Source organism: Centroberyx gerrardi, chromosome 24 (assembly GCF_048128805.1).
Source record: "Centroberyx gerrardi isolate f3 chromosome 24, fCenGer3.hap1.cur.20231027, whole genome shotgun sequence".
NCBI lineage: Eukaryota > Metazoa > Chordata > Actinopteri > Beryciformes > Berycidae > Centroberyx > Centroberyx gerrardi.
In genome coordinates, this window is record NC_136020.1 from 8812197 (window position 1) to 8833030 (window position 20834).

At 46.3% G+C, this 20834-nt stretch overlaps 1 protein-coding gene across 2 annotated transcripts in view; it reads left to right on the top strand.

Annotated features, from left to right (window-relative positions):
• The window catches only part of bltp3b (bridge-like lipid transfer protein family member 3B), a 35967-nt gene extending 15535 nt beyond the window's left edge, over positions 1-20432 (top strand). The window contains exons 6-23 of one of the 2 annotated variants that reach the window (XM_078282089.1): positions 551-691; positions 1841-2008; positions 3234-3414; positions 3702-3785; positions 4431-4592; positions 5214-5326; positions 5439-5580; positions 6300-6493; positions 6676-7428; positions 7958-8646; positions 9694-9777; positions 10632-10780; positions 11093-11250; positions 11679-11829; positions 16336-16595; positions 17367-17475; positions 17661-17818; positions 18498-20432. In XM_078282089.1, the coding sequence (XP_078138215.1) occupies positions 551-691; positions 1841-2008; positions 3234-3414; positions 3702-3785; positions 4431-4592; positions 5214-5326; positions 5439-5580; positions 6300-6493; positions 6676-7428; positions 7958-8646; positions 9694-9777; positions 10632-10780; positions 11093-11250; positions 11679-11829; positions 16336-16595; positions 17367-17475; positions 17661-17818; positions 18498-18626 (3825 nt within the window). In that variant the 3' untranslated portion in view covers positions 18627-20432. The remainder of the gene's footprint in view (positions 1-550; positions 692-1840; positions 2009-3233; positions 3415-3701; positions 3786-4430; positions 4593-5213; positions 5327-5438; positions 5581-6299; positions 6494-6675; positions 7429-7957; positions 8647-9693; positions 9778-10631; positions 10781-11092; positions 11251-11678; positions 11830-16335; positions 16596-17366; positions 17476-17660; positions 17819-18497) is intronic. The other variant, XM_078282088.1, reaches the window with a different exon arrangement.
• The last annotated feature ends 402 nt before the right edge of the window (positions 20433-20834 follow it).

Genomic DNA, 20834 nt, shown 5'->3' on the forward strand with positions numbered 1-20834 from the left:
CGGTTGAGTACACTACACGCAAACTTTGACACTCTGCTTGGATTACGGTTACACTTCTCACTTTGACTTTGATTTTTGAGACCTGATTGCAACCAAACTTGATTTCATGAGATCTCATTGCTGTATGTCCAAACTTGAAAATGCCTGTTAAGTAGGGTTGGGGTTGGCTCCAGTGGCTATATTCACTTAAGTCTGTATCTGCATTACTTTTTCCCCTATCTCCGTCTTGATCCCTCTTCATTGCTTGTATGTGTATTGTAGCTGTATTATGTCCAGACTTTGTAGAGCTCCAATTACAATGCAAACCTGACTTCCATGTCTGGTTTTGAAGATGTGATAGCACTCTGAGCATAATCCAATGTTTGTGCGCCCAGACCTGTCACTTAATGCGTCCTGAAGTGAACGGATGATAGACTTTGCACTGAAACGAGAAGTGTAACTATAGCCTCTGATAGAGATAGTCAATCATGAACAACAGAATGACCTCTCATGCACATAGCATGTTCCCCACACAGGTTTTCTAACTTCCTACCCTCTGTGTGTCATTCAGATCTTGACGTTTAAGGAGATCAGCTGGCAGATGATCCGTATCGAGGCCGACGCCATCCAGAGCGCCGAGCACGAGATGCTGAGCGCCCCCATCCGCCTCATCACCAACCAGTCCAAGATCAGAGTCACTCTCAAGAGACGGGTCAGACACACACACACACACACACAGAAAATACAGGTTAATGCTGGCACTTTTTTTTTATTCAAAGTGATTTAGAATTAACAGAACAGGCGTTTGATGCTTGAAAACAAATTTGATATATTAGTTCCTCTGTCCTGTTGATTAACACGGCCTCGGGCCAACAAGCCGCTGGAGTAGAGTGAATTGGTTCCATGGAGAATCAGTGACAGCCTTAATACAGACACGGCTCTTTTGAAGAGATTCAGACATTGGCTCTGTGAATGTCCACAGACAAGCTGGAGCTGTTTCAGTAGAATCAGGCTGCCCGAAGCAACATCCACTTGTCCACCGTGAACACTAATCACTCTGTGTGGTCCCACAGCCTGCAGGGCCAGTTTCAGCAACAACTCTTATCACACACACTCACACACAGCTAGTGTGTGCTTAAACAAAGATGACTATTAATGACTGTGTTGAAGATACACAATAATCCACTAAAAAGTGCACAAAAGGCTTTTGTGTGTGGGGGGTGTGAAAGTAATTAGCTTGGTTTGTTCTTCAGGCTTTTACAGAACTGTTGAATAATGCATTTATCACTAGACACAAACTAATTCGCTCCCAAATACACTATTACTGCAGTTATAGCTCATACTGTGGAAAAGGATAGGCACGTTTTACCAGATAAAGGACATAAATGCATTTTGTGTGTTTGTAGCTTAGCATAATGTGTTTCTACATAAGTGTTTGAAAGATTGGGAGTGGGGAAAAACATTTGATTCCCATATAAACCACATATTTTGGGAAACAAATCTAAACATGTATTGCGTATTTTTATTAGCCTGTCATTATGTGGACTACTACATATTTAGCAGTTACCACTATCAGCAGACTGGGAAAGGGTAAGAATTAATAACTTTGTAATCCTAATAGGCATAAATATTGACTGGTGGGGGTTTTGGTGGCTCATGTGATTAAAGTGCCTACCAAATGCCAAAAAATATCTTTACAAAAAAGAAAGACATCAACAAAGGCATCACTAGTGAGTTCGCTGGAACCTGCAAGTAACAAAAACAGAATTTCCCAGTGAGGGTCACATTACATTACTGGGAGCTCTCAGGTTGTTTCCACCTGCATGACGTATGTTTTTACCCGTGGTTGTCCCCCCCACAGATGAAGGACTGTAATGTGGTGGCCTCCAAGCTGATTCTGATCCTGGATGACCTGCTGTGGGTGCTGACCGACTCCCAGCTCAAAGCCATGGTGCAGTACGCCAAGTCCCTCAGCGAGGCCATGGAGAAGTCAGCGCAGCAGAGGAAGAGCATGGCCACGGAGGACCAGGTACACACATATACACACACATATACCACATCATGCGACTCACAGACAACCACTCTAGCCCTATGTTTTAAATATACACTAGGGTTAGAAATTAGTAATAGCTAACACCAGCCAAATGCTGGCAAATTTTGAATTTAGTTGGTAAGTTTGTCACTTGCAGCTGTGGCAGGTAACCAAATTGTGTTTAATCTGTCTTTTTCATTCTAAAACATAATTTGGGTGGTAAAACATCACAAATTAGCTAGTGAAATTTGAAATTCACCAGCCGCTGTGGCTGGATAGTAAGTTTCATAACCCACACGGGCCAAGGTGAAATCCACACAGAGCTCAAAGTCCTAGCATCCTCTAAAATGATGTATCTCACTTCTGAACTCTGGTGTCCACATATAGAAGCCATTTCATGTTCCCTTGTTAATTTCTTTCACTTTCAATGAATCTCTTTCTTTCTCTCCCTATTTGTGTCTACCTCTCCCTTACCCTTTTTGTTGCATCACTCCTTCCCTCTCTCTCTCCGTGTCCTAATTCCACCCTGCGTGGATGAGCCATGTCATGGTCTGATAGTTTCTCCTTGTGTCCATGGAAATCATGTCTGCCCTTCTCTGTGTGATTCCCCCTCTGCCATATGGTGTCTCTCTGCCCTCACCTTTTCCTCAGCTTTTACCAATTGGGGACACGGCTTTTGTCCCCAATTGCACAAGCCGTCCCCAATCAATTGGTCTTAAGTCTGGTGTGTGTCCCTGAAAGTGACTGAAGTCATACCCACACACACACACACACACACACACACACCATCCAATGCCTATGCAAGTACAAATTCACACCCATACACATCCGACCAGTCTCATGCCATGTGTTTTCTGTAATTAGGCCTGAAACGCCATCTGCTGGAAGGATTGGCTACTGCACGATGATGTTGCAGGGATGGAATTTGCAGACCTTTCTGACAGTCTCTCTAACCTCTCTAGACCACCCTATAACAACAATCACACTGACAACAACACCACCAGTATCAACAACAACGACACCAAGACCAAAAACAACACCAGAAACACTAAGAGCAACACCAACAACACCACCCCGACCAACAACACCAAAATCAAAAACATCAACAATACCACCAACAACACACACAACACCAAAAACAGCAATACTGTAACACCTACAACACCACCACCAACACTAATCATAGTGTGTGTGTGCCTTCTTGTGTGTGTGTGTTCTGCAGGTGTCGTCGGCGCCCCCCTCGACCCAGCAGGTGCGTACCCAGCAGGCGTCCACAGCCGCTGACCAGAGTGCGAGCATGGCCAAGCTGTTCAGCGCCTACGACGTATGTGAGACGTCCCACCACCTCCAGATCACACACCTCGACCTGCACATCTGTGACGACATCCACGCAAAGGACAAAGGTAACACACACACACGCACACACACAAGCACATACACGTATTTGCATATATATTCCTGCATACAGGTACATTCACATGCACATACAGTACATAACAAGTGTACACACATACAGTACAGTATACAGTATTGTTAGATGTCAATTGTCATTTATTTTCTCTAGTTTTCATTTGTATTTGTGTCTTTTCGTTCTCTGTGGCGCACAAGATGAAGCTGATTTTTATTTGTTTAATTAAAAGTGTTGACTTGACTCTCTCTCTCTTTCTTTTTCTCTCTCTCCACTATGTAGTGATCAATAAGAGGATAACAGGTGGAGCCATGCAGCTTTCCTTCAGCCTCATCACTCTGGACTACTACCCCTTCCACAGAGCAGGTACAAACCCCAGGACCATCTCAATACAACCTCACAATAAACTCACTACAACCATCACCACAACTTCACTACAACCACACCACAACCTCACTATAAACTCAAAGCAACCCTCACCACATCCTTACTATAAAACTTACCGCAAACACACCATATGTTTTACTGCTGTCATGTCGCATCACTCTTAGCACAACTGTTGAAGAGCAACAGCTTGGTTGGTTCATGTGTGTGTTGTTGTTGCTACATACATAGTGTTGGGCAAGTTCTCGCATGTAAACTTCCAGGGAAGTGATTCCTCAGCTTTTTTAGGAATTCATGGTTATTTTTTTGCCACACCACTCCTTTTTATGAGTAGGAGTATTTTCTCGATTGCCTCCATTACTTTCTCTCTTTGTGTATTGTCCTGACCACAACCATGGTCTTCTCAGGTTTTAGTCACTTGATAAATCTTTCCATCTCTCATGCCTCTCGACTAAATCCCTGTATCTCCCTCTCCTTTTCTCTCTTGTTAATTGACAATTTTGGCCTCCTTTTTCTCATTTTATTCTGACAAACTTTTCCTCCCATTTGTTGTCCCCTCATCCCCTCCCTCTGTCTTCTATCGCTCTATCCTATCTCCTTACTCTACCCCCCACCCCCCCTCCCCAGGAGACAGTTGTGCCCACTGGATGCACTACAGTGAGGCCACCAAGTCCAGGGAGGGCTGGGCCCGTAACCTGCTGGACGAATTCAAGTCCAATGTGGAGATGCTGAAGAGCGCCGTTCGAGACCAGCAGGCCCCGGCCCCCACGCACGGCTCCCCACAACACGGTACACACACACACACACACACACATTAAACACAGTTAGGTAACTCAACTTGTTCTACGTACGTTTACATTTTTTGGCACACACATACATATACTGTACATGCATGCAAGCACACACACATTTGCATACTATTAAGTGCTATTAAGCTCCTCTCATACACACAGACACACACTCACTCTTTCACACACACACACACACACACACACACACACACACACATATAGAAACAAAAACACTTGTGTTTCCACACCACCATTTACCTCGTCCCTCTGGGTTTTCTGTCCTCCAGTGTCCCTTAGGGACGATGTGTATGGGCCCCTAGGAAAGCAGGACAGAGCAGGAGGAGGAGGAGGAGGAGAAGGAGGAGTAGGGCTTAGGGAGGCGGATGGAGGACTCCCAGAGTGGGGCCCACAAACACAGCCTCCGGCCCAGTGCTGCTGGTGCCTAGAGCCAGGTACCGCGGTGTGTGTGCGCACGTCCTGGTGCGGTGATACACACCTTTCGCGAGGCACAGCGGTTTTTCATTGGAGAACTGAGTTGTCGCTCTTTTCTGTTTCCCCCTCTGTCCTTCTGTCTTCATTTTTCTTTTCTCTGTCTCCCTCTCTCTCCCTCTCTCTCCAGGTAAAATAAGTACCTCTTCCAGCGCTTCCTTCAGTCCTCCCCCTCAGAGCCCCAAGACCCAGCTCATGTCGAGCTCTGTTGTTCTCAGGATGGCTGACTTCAGCATCTACCAGGTCACAAACACACTCTGGCTTACACACTCAAACCCTCATGTGTGGAAGGAATGAGACTTCACACATTTTCACTACTAACTTTGAATTGTTTTTTTCTGTGTGTGTGTTGTAGGTGTCCACGGCGGACCAGCGTCGCTCCAGCCCCAAGGCCATGATCTCCTGCAATAAGAAATCCCTGTACCTTCCTCCAGAGATGCCTGCCATCCATGTGGAGTTCACAGAGTATTACTTCCCTGACGGAAAAGACTACCCCAGTAAGACTGCTTGGCTTCCCTGTCTTCACTCAGGCTGCATTTATACTCAAGAAAGTCGTGGCTCATTCGAGAAATGTGAATGTTTACCACTTTGTTTGCTCTTTTTGGGCAGTTCAATTCTTTTTCTAACTCGTTTACCACAAATGAACACCATGGCCGCTGTTTTGGCAGTGATTGGCTACCTCACACCTCCCTTTCAAATCTATTCAAGCCTATTGATTCAACTCGGGGGAAGTCATTGACAGATGTGCAGCTGAAAGTACATTCATTCGTTGAATTACGCCCAGTGCTTTGACAAAAGAGTTATTACCCAGTTAATTCACTTTATCGATTACCCGCAAATTCACTTCACCAGGAAAAATAACAGGAACAGTTGAAGAGGATTATTTTTCTTCCGGCCAATGACTTTGTGGTCGAGGCTACATGGAGGATTCGTTCCAAAATTTAGTTTAAAAAACATAAACAAGGTCACTTTGTATGCATGACATAATCCCCCAAAGACACAGCATTTCCTCAAACCTCAAAAATGACTTCACCCATGACTAGTAACTTCAACAATATTCTATAATGATCTAATAATAATCTATAATCAGATCTTTAGAAGATTAGACTTTTGTAATGCCTTATTCCTTCCCCATAGCCCCCCTCCGTTTGAAGGATGTGTAACACCCCATATCTCTTCCCCCTCTCTCCTTCTCCTCCTTCTCCTTCTCCTCCAGTCCCGTGTCCCAACCTGTATGCCCAGCTGAACGCCCTGCAGCTGGTTCTGGATCCTCGCAGCCTGGTGTGGATCAACCTGTTTGCCCTGGACCTCAGGCAGAGTCTGGAGCAGTTCATGGAGATCTACAAGCTCAACGACTCGCAGAAACCCGACGAGCATGTTGACATCAAGGTTGACGGCCTCATGCTCAAGGTGTGGAGGAATGCCCGCACACACACATACCTTTTATTCCAGAATACTCCTTTCCATTCCTTTCAGGCAAATAATTATGCATTGTGATATAGATATAGAAATGTGTAACAATGCTCCTCTCGCTCTTCTTCCCTTTTCTCCTTCTTCTTCTCATGGCCTCGGTCCCCCCCTCCCCTCATCAGCTGGTGATCCCCACCGACCGTGACCCCTCCTGCCCCCCCGACCTGCCTCGCTCCGTCTCGGTGCAGACCTCGGAGATGGTGGCCACCAACACCCGGCACCCGGCCAACTGCACCCGCTCGCACCTCGAGGCCCTGCTGCAGGCCTTCCAGGAGGAGCCCTTCTTCTCTTCCTCCTTCTCCTCGTTCCCTCGCTCCTCCTCCTCCTGCTTCCCCCTCCTCCACTCCGTCTTCCAGCGTCACGCTCACGAACAAGACACCAGGCTCCACGACATCTACCGGGGCCTGGTGACGCCGACGATGGGGGCCGCCGCCCTCAAAATGCCCGCCGCCACCGACTTGTGGGCGCTGCACTTTGCCCAATTCTGGGTGGACTACGAGGGCACCCGTGGGGGCAAGGGGAGGCCGCAGCCCTTTGTGGACTCCTTCCCTCTCACTGTGTGGGCGTGCCAGCCGGCGAGACACACCCAGCACCAGGAGAGGCTGAGAGGCGGAGTCGGAGCAGGCATGACCAGGAGCGCGTCGGGAGAGGCTGTCGGACGGCTGCAGAGGAAACGCCTGCTGAAGGAGTATTACAGCACCGATGGCTCACCGACGCCGTCTCACGGCGGTGATACGGTGCTGGCGCCCAGCAACGGACTCCACAAGCCCCTCTCATTGGACAATCTACCTTCCTCCTCCTCTTCCTCGTTGTCTTCAACTAAAGATGCAGATGTGCACGTGTTGGTGCATGTGCAGAAGCATTTGAGCGCTCAGGTGTGTCAAAGATATGTTTTTTCCTCAGATTCACATAGCACCTCGTGAACTGGTTAAATGTATAAATTCTGTGGGTGTATGCGGAAGCAAATCTGCTGCTGGAATGTTTTTTGGCAGCATACATTTTATTTCATGCATATTCATTGGGATGATGGATAGACCTTCTGTTCATGTGTTTGTCACATGAGATATTTTAGACACTGCTAATGAGATTTTGAAAAAACGTAGGGAAATAATGCATCGCACCACTGTAAAATTACACTAATTGGCCAAGGGGGGGGGGGCTACAATTACAGGTCAAAACAAGGTGACATATTTATTACTTATTACATATTTATTACATAGCGAGGGACTCCATCATTTGTGGGGGACAGCATGTTTACTGCTGCCTTGTTATTCATCCAAGAACTGGATTCATCACAGATTACTCATTCCATTGTTACAGCTTCTTCACCATACCAACTAATAGCCACTGTTGTGTGTGTGTGTGTGTGTGTGTGTGTGTGTGTGTGTTTGTTTGTGTGTCCAGGTGAGCCACAGGCAGTATGTGTTCCTGATGCGTCTGCAGCGCAGTATCAAAGCCCTGCAGCAGACTCTGCAGCAGGACCTGGAGGAGATGGGCTCCAAGAGAGACCGCAAGGATCCCTCCCAGCATCCCGACGACCACCAGCCCTTCAGCGTCTGCCTGGGCCTCTTGCTGAAAAGTGCGGAGGTGTCCCTGCTCCTGAAGCCCGTCCCCCAGCCTGAGGGCTCGGGATCGCCCTTGGGGTCGGAGCTCTCCCCCTCGGAGAGCCGAGGAACCCTGGAGCCGGGGAGCGACACCGCAGAGGGGGCAGAGAAGGGCGAGAAGGGGAGCGAAGGGGGCGGCTGTGGACTGGAAGGGGGAGCAGCCAACAAGGGGGCGTGCACCGTGGACCAGCTATTATGTGAAGGGGGCTTGGAGGGCGGAGCCACACAAGGTCCCGCCCCACTCGTCCCCACCTCCACTTCCACCTCCCGTCCCGACCCAAACCGCAAAGCCTCATTGGAGGAGAGGACTTTAGTTAAGAACTCTGGGAGGTGGAGCTCTGAGGAAGGGGGTGAGGTGGTGGTGGATGGTCACACTGGAGGAGAGGAACAGGGAGCCGGACTAGACCCCATGTCTGACCCGCTCTGCTCCAAAGACTGGGGCGACAAAGACAAGGCCGCAGCAGCCAAGATGTCTCAGTCAATATCCAGGTATTCACATTCTCACTGAAAAAAGGCTGCGATATTACACACATTTCAGTACCATAGCACACACTCATCAACAGATTTGAGATTTAGGTTGTTATAATTATAATTTCATACATATCACAGGTTTCGCACAGGGATCCTATACAGGTCCGGAAAGCATGGAAAATGATTTTGATAATTTCAAGGTCATTAAAAATATTTAAAACCATGAAAAAATCATGAAAGCTTGGAAAAAGTATGGAAATTCACTACCACATTGCTAAATTACTTTCCATGGATTAGTAATAACATTAGCGTATAGTCAGAGGTATAAAATAATGTGGGCATAATCTGTAATGTCTAAATAACTATGGTCTGGAAAAATATGCCATTTTAAAATAGAAAATGTGTTGGAAGCATCTAAGCAACAAGACATAAAACTAATGTAGTACTGTCTGTCACATATTGTAATCTTAAAGTATTACATATCATTACCATAACGCAATCCATCATCGGGTAGCGAGATAGTCTTAGCTGTAACTTAACGGGTGTTATAAAATATTAAACCCTATCAGTGCCTCTTTAATTTTCTACTTCACGTGTCACCCTAGTAATAACATGTCACGGTTTTCAGGCTTCATAATTGAACCACACCACAATTTCCAGAATTGTCCCTGGTCTTCACTTTGGTTAACGTATATGATGGGTCAACTGCATTTTAATCTGTCCCACTCCTGAACACAAGTGCTGTGTGTTGAACGCCCATATGAGAGTGTTTCTCTACATGTATGTCCAGTCCTCATGTCTAACTCTGACTTCACATTTGTCTCTTTCATTATGTCTCTTTCATTATGAGTGTTGGCTGACCTGAAGCAGCCTATGTCTATGTGTGTGTATGTTTTACTCATCTGTTGTCTGTCAGCACTATGTGTATCTTTTGTTGTCAGCACTATGTGTATCTTTTGTCATTCCCCCAACTCATTCTACTTCCTTTGGGCTCTTGACCCTTGCTTTGACCTATGCGAGGTGTGTGTGTGTTTGTGTGTGTGCGTGTGTTCTCTCTCTACCAAGGAAAGGAAGTTTGTCTGTGGTTTCTGATCTCCTCAGCTCCTCAAACTCCAGCAGGTCCACTTCCCTTTATTCCATGTCCAACATGTAAGACACTCGCTATGGGTCTGTGGCTAGCTGTACTAACACGTGTGTGTGGGTGTACATGTGTGTGTATGTGGGCGCTCTTGTTCTTGTGACCCTAGGATATGTAGTGCAAATGTGGATGTGAATCCCCTGTGGGCATGCATCTGCATGTGTGCATGACATGTTAGTCCTTGTCTGTGTGTTACGTTTGTATATGTGTTAAATGAAGGAGTTTTTCGGTGTGACTAGCAGTGATGGTGGAGATGAAAAAGAGAGCTCCTTGTTTGTGTTTTTTTTTTTCAGCCTTGTGTTCTTGTGCTTTTGGGAGCCACTTTGATTTCGTCCGTTGTGAGTTTCTTTAGATCGTCTCTGGCGCTTGGGAAGATAGCACACTTTGTTTTCACTTGACCTCAGACAACTCGACACAAAGGAATGGAGCGATATTTAATTCATGACTTGACGAGCCAGCTCTGTTAGCAATCTAAGAGCGTGATGGACTCCATTCACTGTCGCCATAAAGACAAATTTCTTATCAGACGTGATGAGATAAAAGCACTCTACCTGCTTCTCTCTTCTCTTCCTGCCTTTCACTTCATCAATGAGCCAATCAATGACACAATCAATCAGTCACTCAAAATCATTATGAATCAATGAATCGCAAATCATTATGGATCAATATGACTAAATGTTGCCAAAGTAGATTTCATATTATACAGAAAGATAATTTAGAATTAAATAGATATGGTATTTATATGTAGTGTATGTAAAAATGTAGAACACACCTCATTTACCTTTCTCTCTCTCTCTTTCACACACACATGCACACTCTCTCTCTCTCTTCCACGTAACCCCTTGGCTGTATGTGTGTGTTGTAGTGGTCGCTTGATGCGGGACCGCTCCCAGTCCAGTTTCTCAGTGTCTTATAAGAACATGAAGAAGAGTCCATCCCTGCAGTCCCTGGACAACATCTCCATAGACAGCTACCTGATGGAGGACGGAGACACCTACAGCCTGCTGGAGAGAGGTGGAGCACACACACACACACACACACACACACACACACACACACACACAGCAGGATGGTGTAGTGGTTAGAGAGATGCCCCTCAACTGGAAGGCTCGGTACATGTACTTGCAGACTTTCAGCCTATTTTTGTCAGAAAACCGTTTTGACCAGAAGGTGGCAGCATTGTGCTTGTGATGTAAAATATCACAAGAAAGCTTTTGTTTGTCATATTATGTGTATTGATAGACCCATAAAATGTTTAAACAGCAAAGTCAAACATGTATATTTATCTGTGTGGGTCATGTTTGTATTTGTGTTTGCACTGGACAGACGACGTGTCCATCTCAGGCTTCAAGGATGCCGTGAGCGAACAGAGCGCCACGGAGAGCGCCGCCGAGGCAGTGATTGGTCAGGAGCAGGAGGGAGGCATGTCCCCTGACACTGTCAGCGCCACCTCCCAGAGCATCGACGAACCCACCAAAGACTTAGTAAGATACCACAGCTTATACTACTCCTCCACCCATCATCACATAACATGAAACGGACTCTAGCCACAGTGTGGAAAGTCTGGTAAAGTCCGGGTTGTTGTAGACCCACTGTCATCTGACATATTGTGATGTTGGTTGTTGTGAAGAATAATATTTAGCTATCTAATGATATGGTCTGGTAAACAGTCATATTGCCCAGACACTATCAGCATTCTGTATACCATATTTAAGTCAGAAATTCATGTCCAGTCAAGAAATTAAGGTCTGGAAGAAATGTGAAGATTGGAAGAGATATATTTTTAAATGGAGCACTGCCAAGTAAAGCCAATATGTGCACACTTTCAGACAGCTGTTGATGAAGCTAATGATAATTCTGTTGTTTGTGTGTGTGTGTGTGTGTGTGTGTGTGTGTGTACCTCTCCCCCCAGGTGTCGGTGCTGGTGCTGAAGGTGCGGTCGGTGTGTGTGGGGATGGAGGTGGTGGGTGAGAGCACGGCCGTGGCTCTGGAGGTGGGCCAGGTCAGACCCAGCCAGCTGGGCAACGTCAGCCTGCGACAGTACCTCAGCAACCGCAGCCTGGGTAAGAGCAGGACGTCTGCATCCACTGCTACATACTGTCAGAGGCAGAATGAAACATGGAGCCGTGCGTTTGAGCTCCGATTTGATGCCATACAGTTACAAAGCCATTTAGTTTCATTTTACATTTGTTGTACTGTTGCTAGTTTGACTCCAATTTAAAGGTGCGGTTAAATGTTAAAGGTGTTACACGTAGCGTTTTTACATCAACAAATCATTGCCACATTAATTTGAGACATTAGTATAATTATCGTAAACAAACAAGACCATTGGAGAGAGGATTGGCAGCCTCTACATTGCATTTTACATTGTGTGTGATTTTGCAGTAAATCTGCTGGACACAACATGAAGAGATGTTCTTCCAGTGCAAACAGAGCTAAAGCTTTCAGAGTTTCTCCCAATGACAGATGGTGGGACGAGCGAAAGACTCATAGAAAATCACTTCCAACATGTTTATCCTGTTCAGTAAAGCAAAAGATAAAACCTTTGACTGAAGAAGCAAAGAAGGCGATGCCGGGAAGGGGGAGGGGGGGACAAGTAGCAACATCCTCTTTGCAACGACGCAATGGGGTCTGTGGGAAATGTGGTTTTCATTTTGAGAAGCACCAGCAATGACAACACCACTGGCATGAGATAGAGGCGAGCAAAGGTCTTGACCATGGTCTCATTTGTTTACAGTAATTATACCAATGTATCACAATTAATTTGACAATGATATATTTATGTTTAAAAAAAGCAACATGTAGCTCCTTTAATATTTGTTTAATATCCCCAGTTTAGACTTTAATAACATTTGAATGTAGTTAAAATTAATGAATCATAATGTATTATTATATGGAACAGGCAAAATGCTGGAGGCTAGAATAAAACAAGCTAGGCCCACTTTATATTGTGAGCTTGTTAGGCTTTTGTTGAAGTAGGCTATAGCCTATTTCTTAGGTTCAAACAAATGTCTAAGATGAGAGTGAAGGGACATTTGTCGAGATTTGTGTGTGTGTGTGTGTGTGTGTGTGTGTGTGTGTGTGTGTGTGTGCGTGCGTGTGTGTCTTTAGACTGAAGCCAGCCAAATAACCATTGGAGGAATAGGGGAGTTTAATAGAAAAGTTCTGACCCTCTTGACCTTCCATTTTGCCTGTTTACATTCCACCATGAGGCAGACAGCTGGCCTGACCAGTCTGTGACTGACCAGTAGAGGCAACATAAGGACAGAACTGCTTCACCCAACACACACACACACACACACACACACACCAGCAGCAGAGGGAAGCTAGGAGAAAGTGTTGATTGACAGAAAGATGTAGCCTGTTAAAAAGAGAATTATTGAATCTGTGTGTGTGTGTGTGTCGCATGGGGTTTGGCTGGTCAAGAGGGACACTTGGCCTGAATCTTCCATTAAAGTAGGTTAACCATTATACTCCTAGTGTACACATACACACACACACACACACACTAATGCAGCATCCCAGTCCCTCCCTTTGTTTACCTTGCCGTAATTCCCCACAGGTATGGTGTGTTCAGTACCAATACCTACTGCTCAAAGCAGCCAAGGTAAAAGCTGTGTGTGTGTTAATTCGCCATCCGTAATTCAACATGCATGCTTGCCTTAGCGTGTGTCTGCTCCCACTTGTGTGTGTGTGTGTGTGTGTGTGTGTGCGTGTGTGTGCGTGTGTGTTTGAAGGGTGTTTTCCCAGTTTGTGCGTCTTCCTTCGAATCCCATTTTCAAACACAGGTGTTTTCTCAACGGCATGCAATGCAGATGCACATAGATGCTGTATGTTGTATTGCACCTGATTGCATGAAGCAGACTGAGGTGTGTGTGTGTGTGTGTGTGTGTGTGTGTGTGTGTGTGTGTGTGTGTATGTCGGTGTATGTGAGCATTAGTATATGCAAGCGATATTCCTAAGTGTTTTACTGGGAGTGTAGTGTACTGATAATTTTTCAGCAGCAGAGGATGTTTATGTGACATCGAGAAGTGTGTGAGTGTGTGTATGAGTCTGTGTGTGTGTGTGTGTGTGTGTGTGTGTGTGTGTGTGTTCTAGCACCAGCACTTAAGAGAGGGTAAAATCGACAGTAATGGAGTGAGTGGTCCCATTATTTGCAACATTAAGCCCAGAGCCTTAAGTGTGTGCGTGTGTGTGTGCGTGAGTGTGTGTGTGTGTGTATATGAATATGTCTATATGTGTGTGTGTGTGTGTGTGTGTGTGTGTGTGTTCGTGCATGCATCTGCACGCCAGTCAGCCAGATTCAAATTAACTGCTACTATTTGTGTGAACTAGTGTTAACCCCATGGATGTAGTCTCTCCATTCTCTGCTCTCTGCCTAATTTACTCTAGCTTCTCTCTCTCTCTCTCTCTCTCTCTCTCTCTCTCTCTCTCTCTCTCCCTCTCTCGAACTCTCTCTTTCCTCATTTCTTACCTTTCTCTCCTCTATTCCCTTCCCACCCACCCCTCTTCCCCCTCCCATCCTCATCTCTCCACTGCAGCAGACTTTGCAGTTTCAGTCCAGTGATTCAGGCAATGAGAGAAACGCCAGCTTTACCCCTCGCTACCTCTCCCCCTATCTCACACAAGAGCAATCCCTCCTCCCTCCCCCTCTCTCTCTCTCTCTCTCTCTCTCACTCTCTCTCTCTCTCTCTACCTTCCCTCATCCTCTCTCGCTCGCTCTCTCGTTCTTTCACCCTACCCTCAAGCTCCTACTTCATCTTCCTCCTAATCCTCTGTCATTTTATCCCTCCCCTCACTACCTTTCCTCCCCTCATCTCTCTTTCTCTTTTCTCTCTCTCTCTAGGCCATCTTTTCTCTCCCTCACTGTCTTATCACACTCCCTCAGTCCTTGGCTGCTGCCTCTCCCTCCCTCTCTCTCTCTCTCTCTCTCTCTCGCTCTCTCTCGCTTCACCCGCTCCCATCTCTCTCTTTTTTTTTTCTCTCCGTTTCCCTCGACCTAGCCGCCCAGGATTGAGAGAGAATATGTCATTTTATCAGAGACGAGCTGACTGCAATGTATGTGTGTGTGAGAGAGACGTGTGTGTCCTGAAAATGCTCTATGGTATTAACCCTTGCCTTTGCCCCACCCAAATCTCCTGTATGCGTCTCCTCTCCTCTCCTCTCTGTCTCTCTCTCTGTCACACACACACAGACACACACACTTTGCTTTGGAGAGCATATTATGGGACGTGAAACAGTTCTCAGTGTCCAAATGAGAAGAAGTCTTTAAGTGGCCGTTTTCATGCCTTGCTGAGTGGGTCTATTGCAAGTGTGACTGGTGTTGACTCTCGCCTATTAAGACCTTGGGCTCGTAATTGTGTGCTTGCCAGCTGAATTAGCCCGCGTGTGTAAAGTGGTAAAGATTCTGTGAAAGGAGGGTTTTAATTACCCTGCCCTTGCCTCTCATTGTGGGCTCAACACCCCGCGCCCTCTACTTCTTTCATCAGTGCGCCTTCTATTTCTCCATCCATTTCTCAATGAACACGTCTCTGTATCTGTCTCTCCATCCCTTTTTTTCCCCTCTTGTTCCTCTTTCCTTCTCTTTTTATCAGGCCAGTCATGCCAGGGGTGACACATTCATTTCGTTTACATCCGTATGCTGTCAAACCTTTGTCACTGAGTTTACAGCACTTGAGAGTCATTTTCTACAAATCATGTCCGTTCTTTACTGAGGAATATAGCATTAATAAAAGGGAGTGAAAATTCTACAATTGTGAAAATTTTACTCCTTTTTAATCCTCTGAAACTTAGCTGGGAATTTTCAAACGGCTCCCTAATCCTCTTCTGGTCTTCAGAAATAGCTACGCCATCTGTACAGAATCTGGACTTCTTTCAGTCTCCTCCATCCCACATTCTTCTCCATTCCTTCCTGCTACTCTTTATTTCAAAGCGCTGTCCCATTTCTGTGTCTGTTTCTCCATCCCACCTTTTCTCCCACTCTTTCTGATGCCTTGCCTCTTCCCTCCCTTCCTTCATCCCTTCTCTCACTCCGACCCCGTTTACGCCTGGCGTTAACATGCGTCCTGGGTGATTGGACTGTTCAGATAGAGCAAAAACACATAAAATCCAGCTGGTTGAATTGAAGATCCGACCACGCAAATCACCTCCAGAGCCGCTCTGAGATGCATTTTGCCACATTAATAACAACGTGTAAATGCATTGCATCTTCAGTCTATATTGGGCAACTATTTATTTGGTAATATACTTTCATGCACAGACCCTACCACATTTTGCACATCCAAAATCAACATAATGGAAAAATGAATTTTCACGATACTTGTGTATTGGAACAAGCAAGACGAGGTGTTTACTGTCAGATTTAAAGGATGTAAATATCACAAGAGGAAGTAACATGCACAGCACGCTGCATTTTGCAAGGGAGAGAGAAATCCTATTTCATAGTGCATACCTGAGACGCATTTTAATGTCAGGTGTAAATGTAGTCCAGCTAAATCATATGTAGGCATAATCCAGGTGTGAGACTCATGCCAGGAGTAACGGGACCCTCCGTCTCTCCTCCCTCCCAGCCGGTGGGGAGATCGGCTCCGGGGCCGACGGGACCCTCCATCGTCCGGAGGTGCGGGCTCGCCTGGAGAGCGGGCCCTGCGCCGCCGCCCACTCCCCGCTGGCCGAGCGCAACGGCTTCCTGCAGCTGCGTCTCCACGGATACCGGGCCAGCTTCCTGATGTCCACGCTGCGCAACCTGGCCCACTTCCTGGAGGACGACTCTGCGCCGCAGGTCCTGCCCATGGAGATCAGCGTCCGGGACACGCACATCGACATGAAGGTGGGCGTCTCCGATGCTTTTAGGTTTTGTACAGTATACTCTGTTTAGTGCCAAATATGTTTTAGGTTTGTGTTGAAAGTTTAGAATTCTGTTACAATGACTGATGTATTTTTGTCTTTAATTTTAATTTTAATCTTCTAATTTGGTCACTGTCACTGTCCTGAGGCTGGTTGAAGTTTGTAGTGTTTGTAGTTGTTAGGTCACACAGCTTTAGAATAAGTTGACTTCTTTCTATGCTCAACTCTAGGCAGGCAAAGGTTTTATAAAGGTAAAAGGTAGGGTCACTGGTTTTGATATGGCTCCAGAATTTGCTCTCCTTTGAATCTGCAAAAGTAAAGAATATTGGCCCAATTCTAAGAGTTTGAGGCTTTGTACCCCGAGGATACTGCTGCAGAACTCTACCTGCAGCCTTTCAGTTGGATATTTGTCCCATTTTGCCCAATCGTGTTGCAGTAATGGACCCCATAACTCACTGCCATACAGCGCAATAGGTTCTATAACCAAGTTAAATATTTTGAACCATGTCCTAATTGAAATTTGGATTTGAACGGAATGTTTAATGACACAGAAAGCCCTTTCTACCTTCTGTGCGAGTTCCTTCACGGATGAGTAGATTTCCTGGAGAACTGGTTTGGAAACCTGGGTATTGATAATTTCTCTCTCTCTCTATCGCCCAACACACACACACACACACACACACACACACACAAAATACACGTACTATCACACACATGCTAACACACGTGCTAAAGTGTTCTGTATCTCCCGCAGGATGACGGTCCTCGCGACAATCCCTCCGACCCGGAGCCCTCCCCCATCACGCTGCATGTGGACAGCCTCATCATACACAGACGAGACGATGGGTCCTTTTCTATAGGAGGTGATACACACACACACACCCTCACATACACACACACACACCAGATATCTCCACCTCCACTCCAGCGATGATTCACTGCCGTTATATAACGTGTCCCATTAAGTGCTTTTAAGTCCACATTCAGCACATCCACACCCCCAAACTCCCTTCTGTTTTCTCTCTCTCTCCCTCCTACTGCCTCACAGTGGACAGCGCAGCGGAGCCCAAACCTAGGAACGAGGGCCCGTTGATTGACAGCTCTCTGAGTCCAGTCCCTGAGGCCGTGGGCGGGGCCAGCGGCATTCCAAAGGCTACGCAGACGCAAGCCCCGCCCCCCAGCCCATCTCCGTCTGCCAGAGAAAAGGTGAGACGCACACACACACACACACACGCTGCATTCACATTGTGGTGGATAGAGTGCAAATCAGATGTTCATTGTTTTCAGTAGAACGTCGGTAAACTCTGCCAGCATGTGCCTGCATTTGAAACTGGCGACAAAAGTTTAATTTTCTCTTTTTTTTTTTGGCGTCTACCGCGGCGGTGAAAACAAACCAGATCTGAAAAATCTAGTAAAATGGATGTGCATATATATTTGTGCACCTGCTCTTCTTGTCTCTTCCTCCAACAAAGATAAAGCAGCAAATAAACAAGAGCTTTCTTCTCCATCATTTTGGAGGCCGGGAGAAAAAAATGTAATGCCAAAATTTGGTTTGGCTGAGCTATCCCTCTTCCCTGCTTGGCTTCTAGTTCATTTGCAGTGGGAGTGATATTTTAATCATTTATGCAAAACACATTTTGAAATGAAGTATTGAAAATGAACCGTCGCACAGTACAATCACTTTTTTAATCGGTGTTTATGAAAGTGGTTGAACCTCTTGTTTGGCAGCACGGAGGCCGTTTTCCCTCGTGGTTCGCTGCCATCCCGCGACACCGACATGTAAACCACAATGTGAATGCAGCTACACAAACACACACAGACATCTCTCTCTGTCCCGTCAAATCTCACCCTCATTTCCTCCGTCCCCTTTCGTGTTTGTGCGCAGATGCTGGTGGAGGAGAACGAGTGTTTGAAAGTGGAGCTGTCCAGAGCCAAGATGGCGCTGGCCGAGGCCCAAATGGAGAAAGACTCGCTGCTGCACCGCATGAAGAACCTCAAAGTCAACACCAGCTAGGCCCGGCTTTCTCTCCCCAGCCAGCCTGCCCAGCCGGCCGGCCGGCCACCACTGGTCCGCAGCGACAAGGGCCGCCACCGGAGGGCAGGAGCGAGCGAGGGGCTGCCGGACACATGCTAAAATAATTCAAGGCAACGTCAACAAGCGAAGAAGAAAAGGGGGGATTTCTCGCCTATATAACGGTTCAGTCTCACATACCCTTTGCACGCTCATTTGCAAAGTGAGCCACCATGTGACTTGAGACTGCAAAATAATCCCTCCTTAAAGCAATGCAGAGTCTGTTTCTAGACTCAAAAATACACGTTTTTACACGATTGTCATGTGTGTTTTATGTTCTCCACCACTGTCTCCCGTTTTGGACTGCGGAGGCAATCGCTACGCTCAATCAATCTGGACATGGCGGAAAGGGACAGATGGGAGTTAGTGGGAGAAGATGAGGGTGTGTGTGTGTGTGTGTGTGTGTGTGAAAGAAAGAGGATGCGGATATGATATCCACGGTTCAGGAGTTGTGCCTACGGTATGCAAAGCTTGGAGGTCAGCTTCGCCCTTCCCACACTGTTCCTGTTGCGTAAGTTGAAAGAAAAAACAAAAAAAAAACATCAACCCACAGCTAATCCTAGATCAGCTTAATTCAACCCCATAGGTATGAAGGAACACTGAATGTCATATCTTCAGAGGAATGTCTTAAAAAAAAAGAGTTATTTTGCACTGCACTGAAATGTAACTTAGTGCTTTCATATTTGGGGGGGGGGGAGAGAAAAACCATGCTCTTACTTGTCCTCAGAGTGTGTATAGTGTATATTGTATAAGAATGTGAAGACACATAACTGTTTTCTACAGAACTTTGAATGGTTATGCAGTGTTTCGGTTGAATGTGTACGTGTGTGTGTTTGTGTTTCTCAGCCAGAACAAGCATTTCATTACGAGGAGAGGATACGTTCATACCTATCAGCGGCCCATTCCACGGCTTTGTCAGCAATACCCCAAAACATCTTTATGCCCGACACCCCCCTCCCCCCATCCTATTTTTCTATGTGTAAATAGCTACTTCCGTGTGCAGCACTTTTAAACTGAGGCACTGTATATACAATACCGCTGTGCAAAAAAAACACCCTCCTGTCCTGTGAGGGAACACAAGATGGACAGTGGAGAAAGCGCCGGCACCATCTGGGACGTCGCCCGTTATATTATCCAAATGAGTACAAAGCGTACAAAACCCGCGTGTGCTGTCTAACTCCCTCTTAAAAAGCATCGGAGGGTAATATGGGCACATTCGAGCTGCCTGGCTATATGTGTGTGTGTGTGCGTGTGCGTTTATGTAGATTTCTATATTTGCATAATCTTTCATGTGTAGTTTTTCACAGACGAGCGTTGCCCATATCTGCTGCTGTTCCATGCTTTGTGCCTGTGTGCAGGGGGGGAAACGCTTTGGGGAAAACCCCCCTTTTCAGTAGATGTGAAATTGAACAAAATTCTCTTAACACACAGACGCTTTGGCACATCACAAAAGACTCTATGGACGGACTTTGTTCTCACACCTCGGCTTTTACCCAGCAGTAGATCCCGTGCGTCCGTCAAGCTGTCGTGGCTAGCCTTCGTATGCAACTGTCAAAAGTCCTGACTCGTACTTCGTCCCAGTTCATTTCAGTTCAGTTCCAGTTTGCGTCTCTTCAAGTTGTCCCGGGCCCATGTGAGGTGGACGAGACGAAACACACAGCTAGTTCTCTGCACAACTACGCTATCAAGACTTGAAATGTCGGAGGTAGGATTTTAACACTTGATTGTATGTAGAGATGGATTTTTTTTGGGAGGGGGGGTGGGGGGGGGGGGGGGGGGATTTTGTTTCATCTTTGTTCTTCCTCCAACAGACCCTGCCTCCGTCACCACAGCCCCTTCCCCTTTCCGGGAAGCTCCACCCTCTGACAACCTGTGGAGTTTAAAAAAAGGACTAACAGTAATAAGATGTATTATTTGTCTGTCAAAAGCTGCTGAAACACCGATGAAAATAAAAAGGGTATCCAATTGAGAAGGTTTTATCTCCACTAGCTATTTCGGGTGTGAATTCATTTGCCAGAAAACACAGTCTGTCTTTAATCCTCTATATGAAATATCATGACATCTGTGCTCCTGCATCAGCAGTATTTATCAGGTCTGTGTTCGGGGTCTGTCCTGAAATACAACCCGTCTTGTTTTGCAAAGAGAGTACAA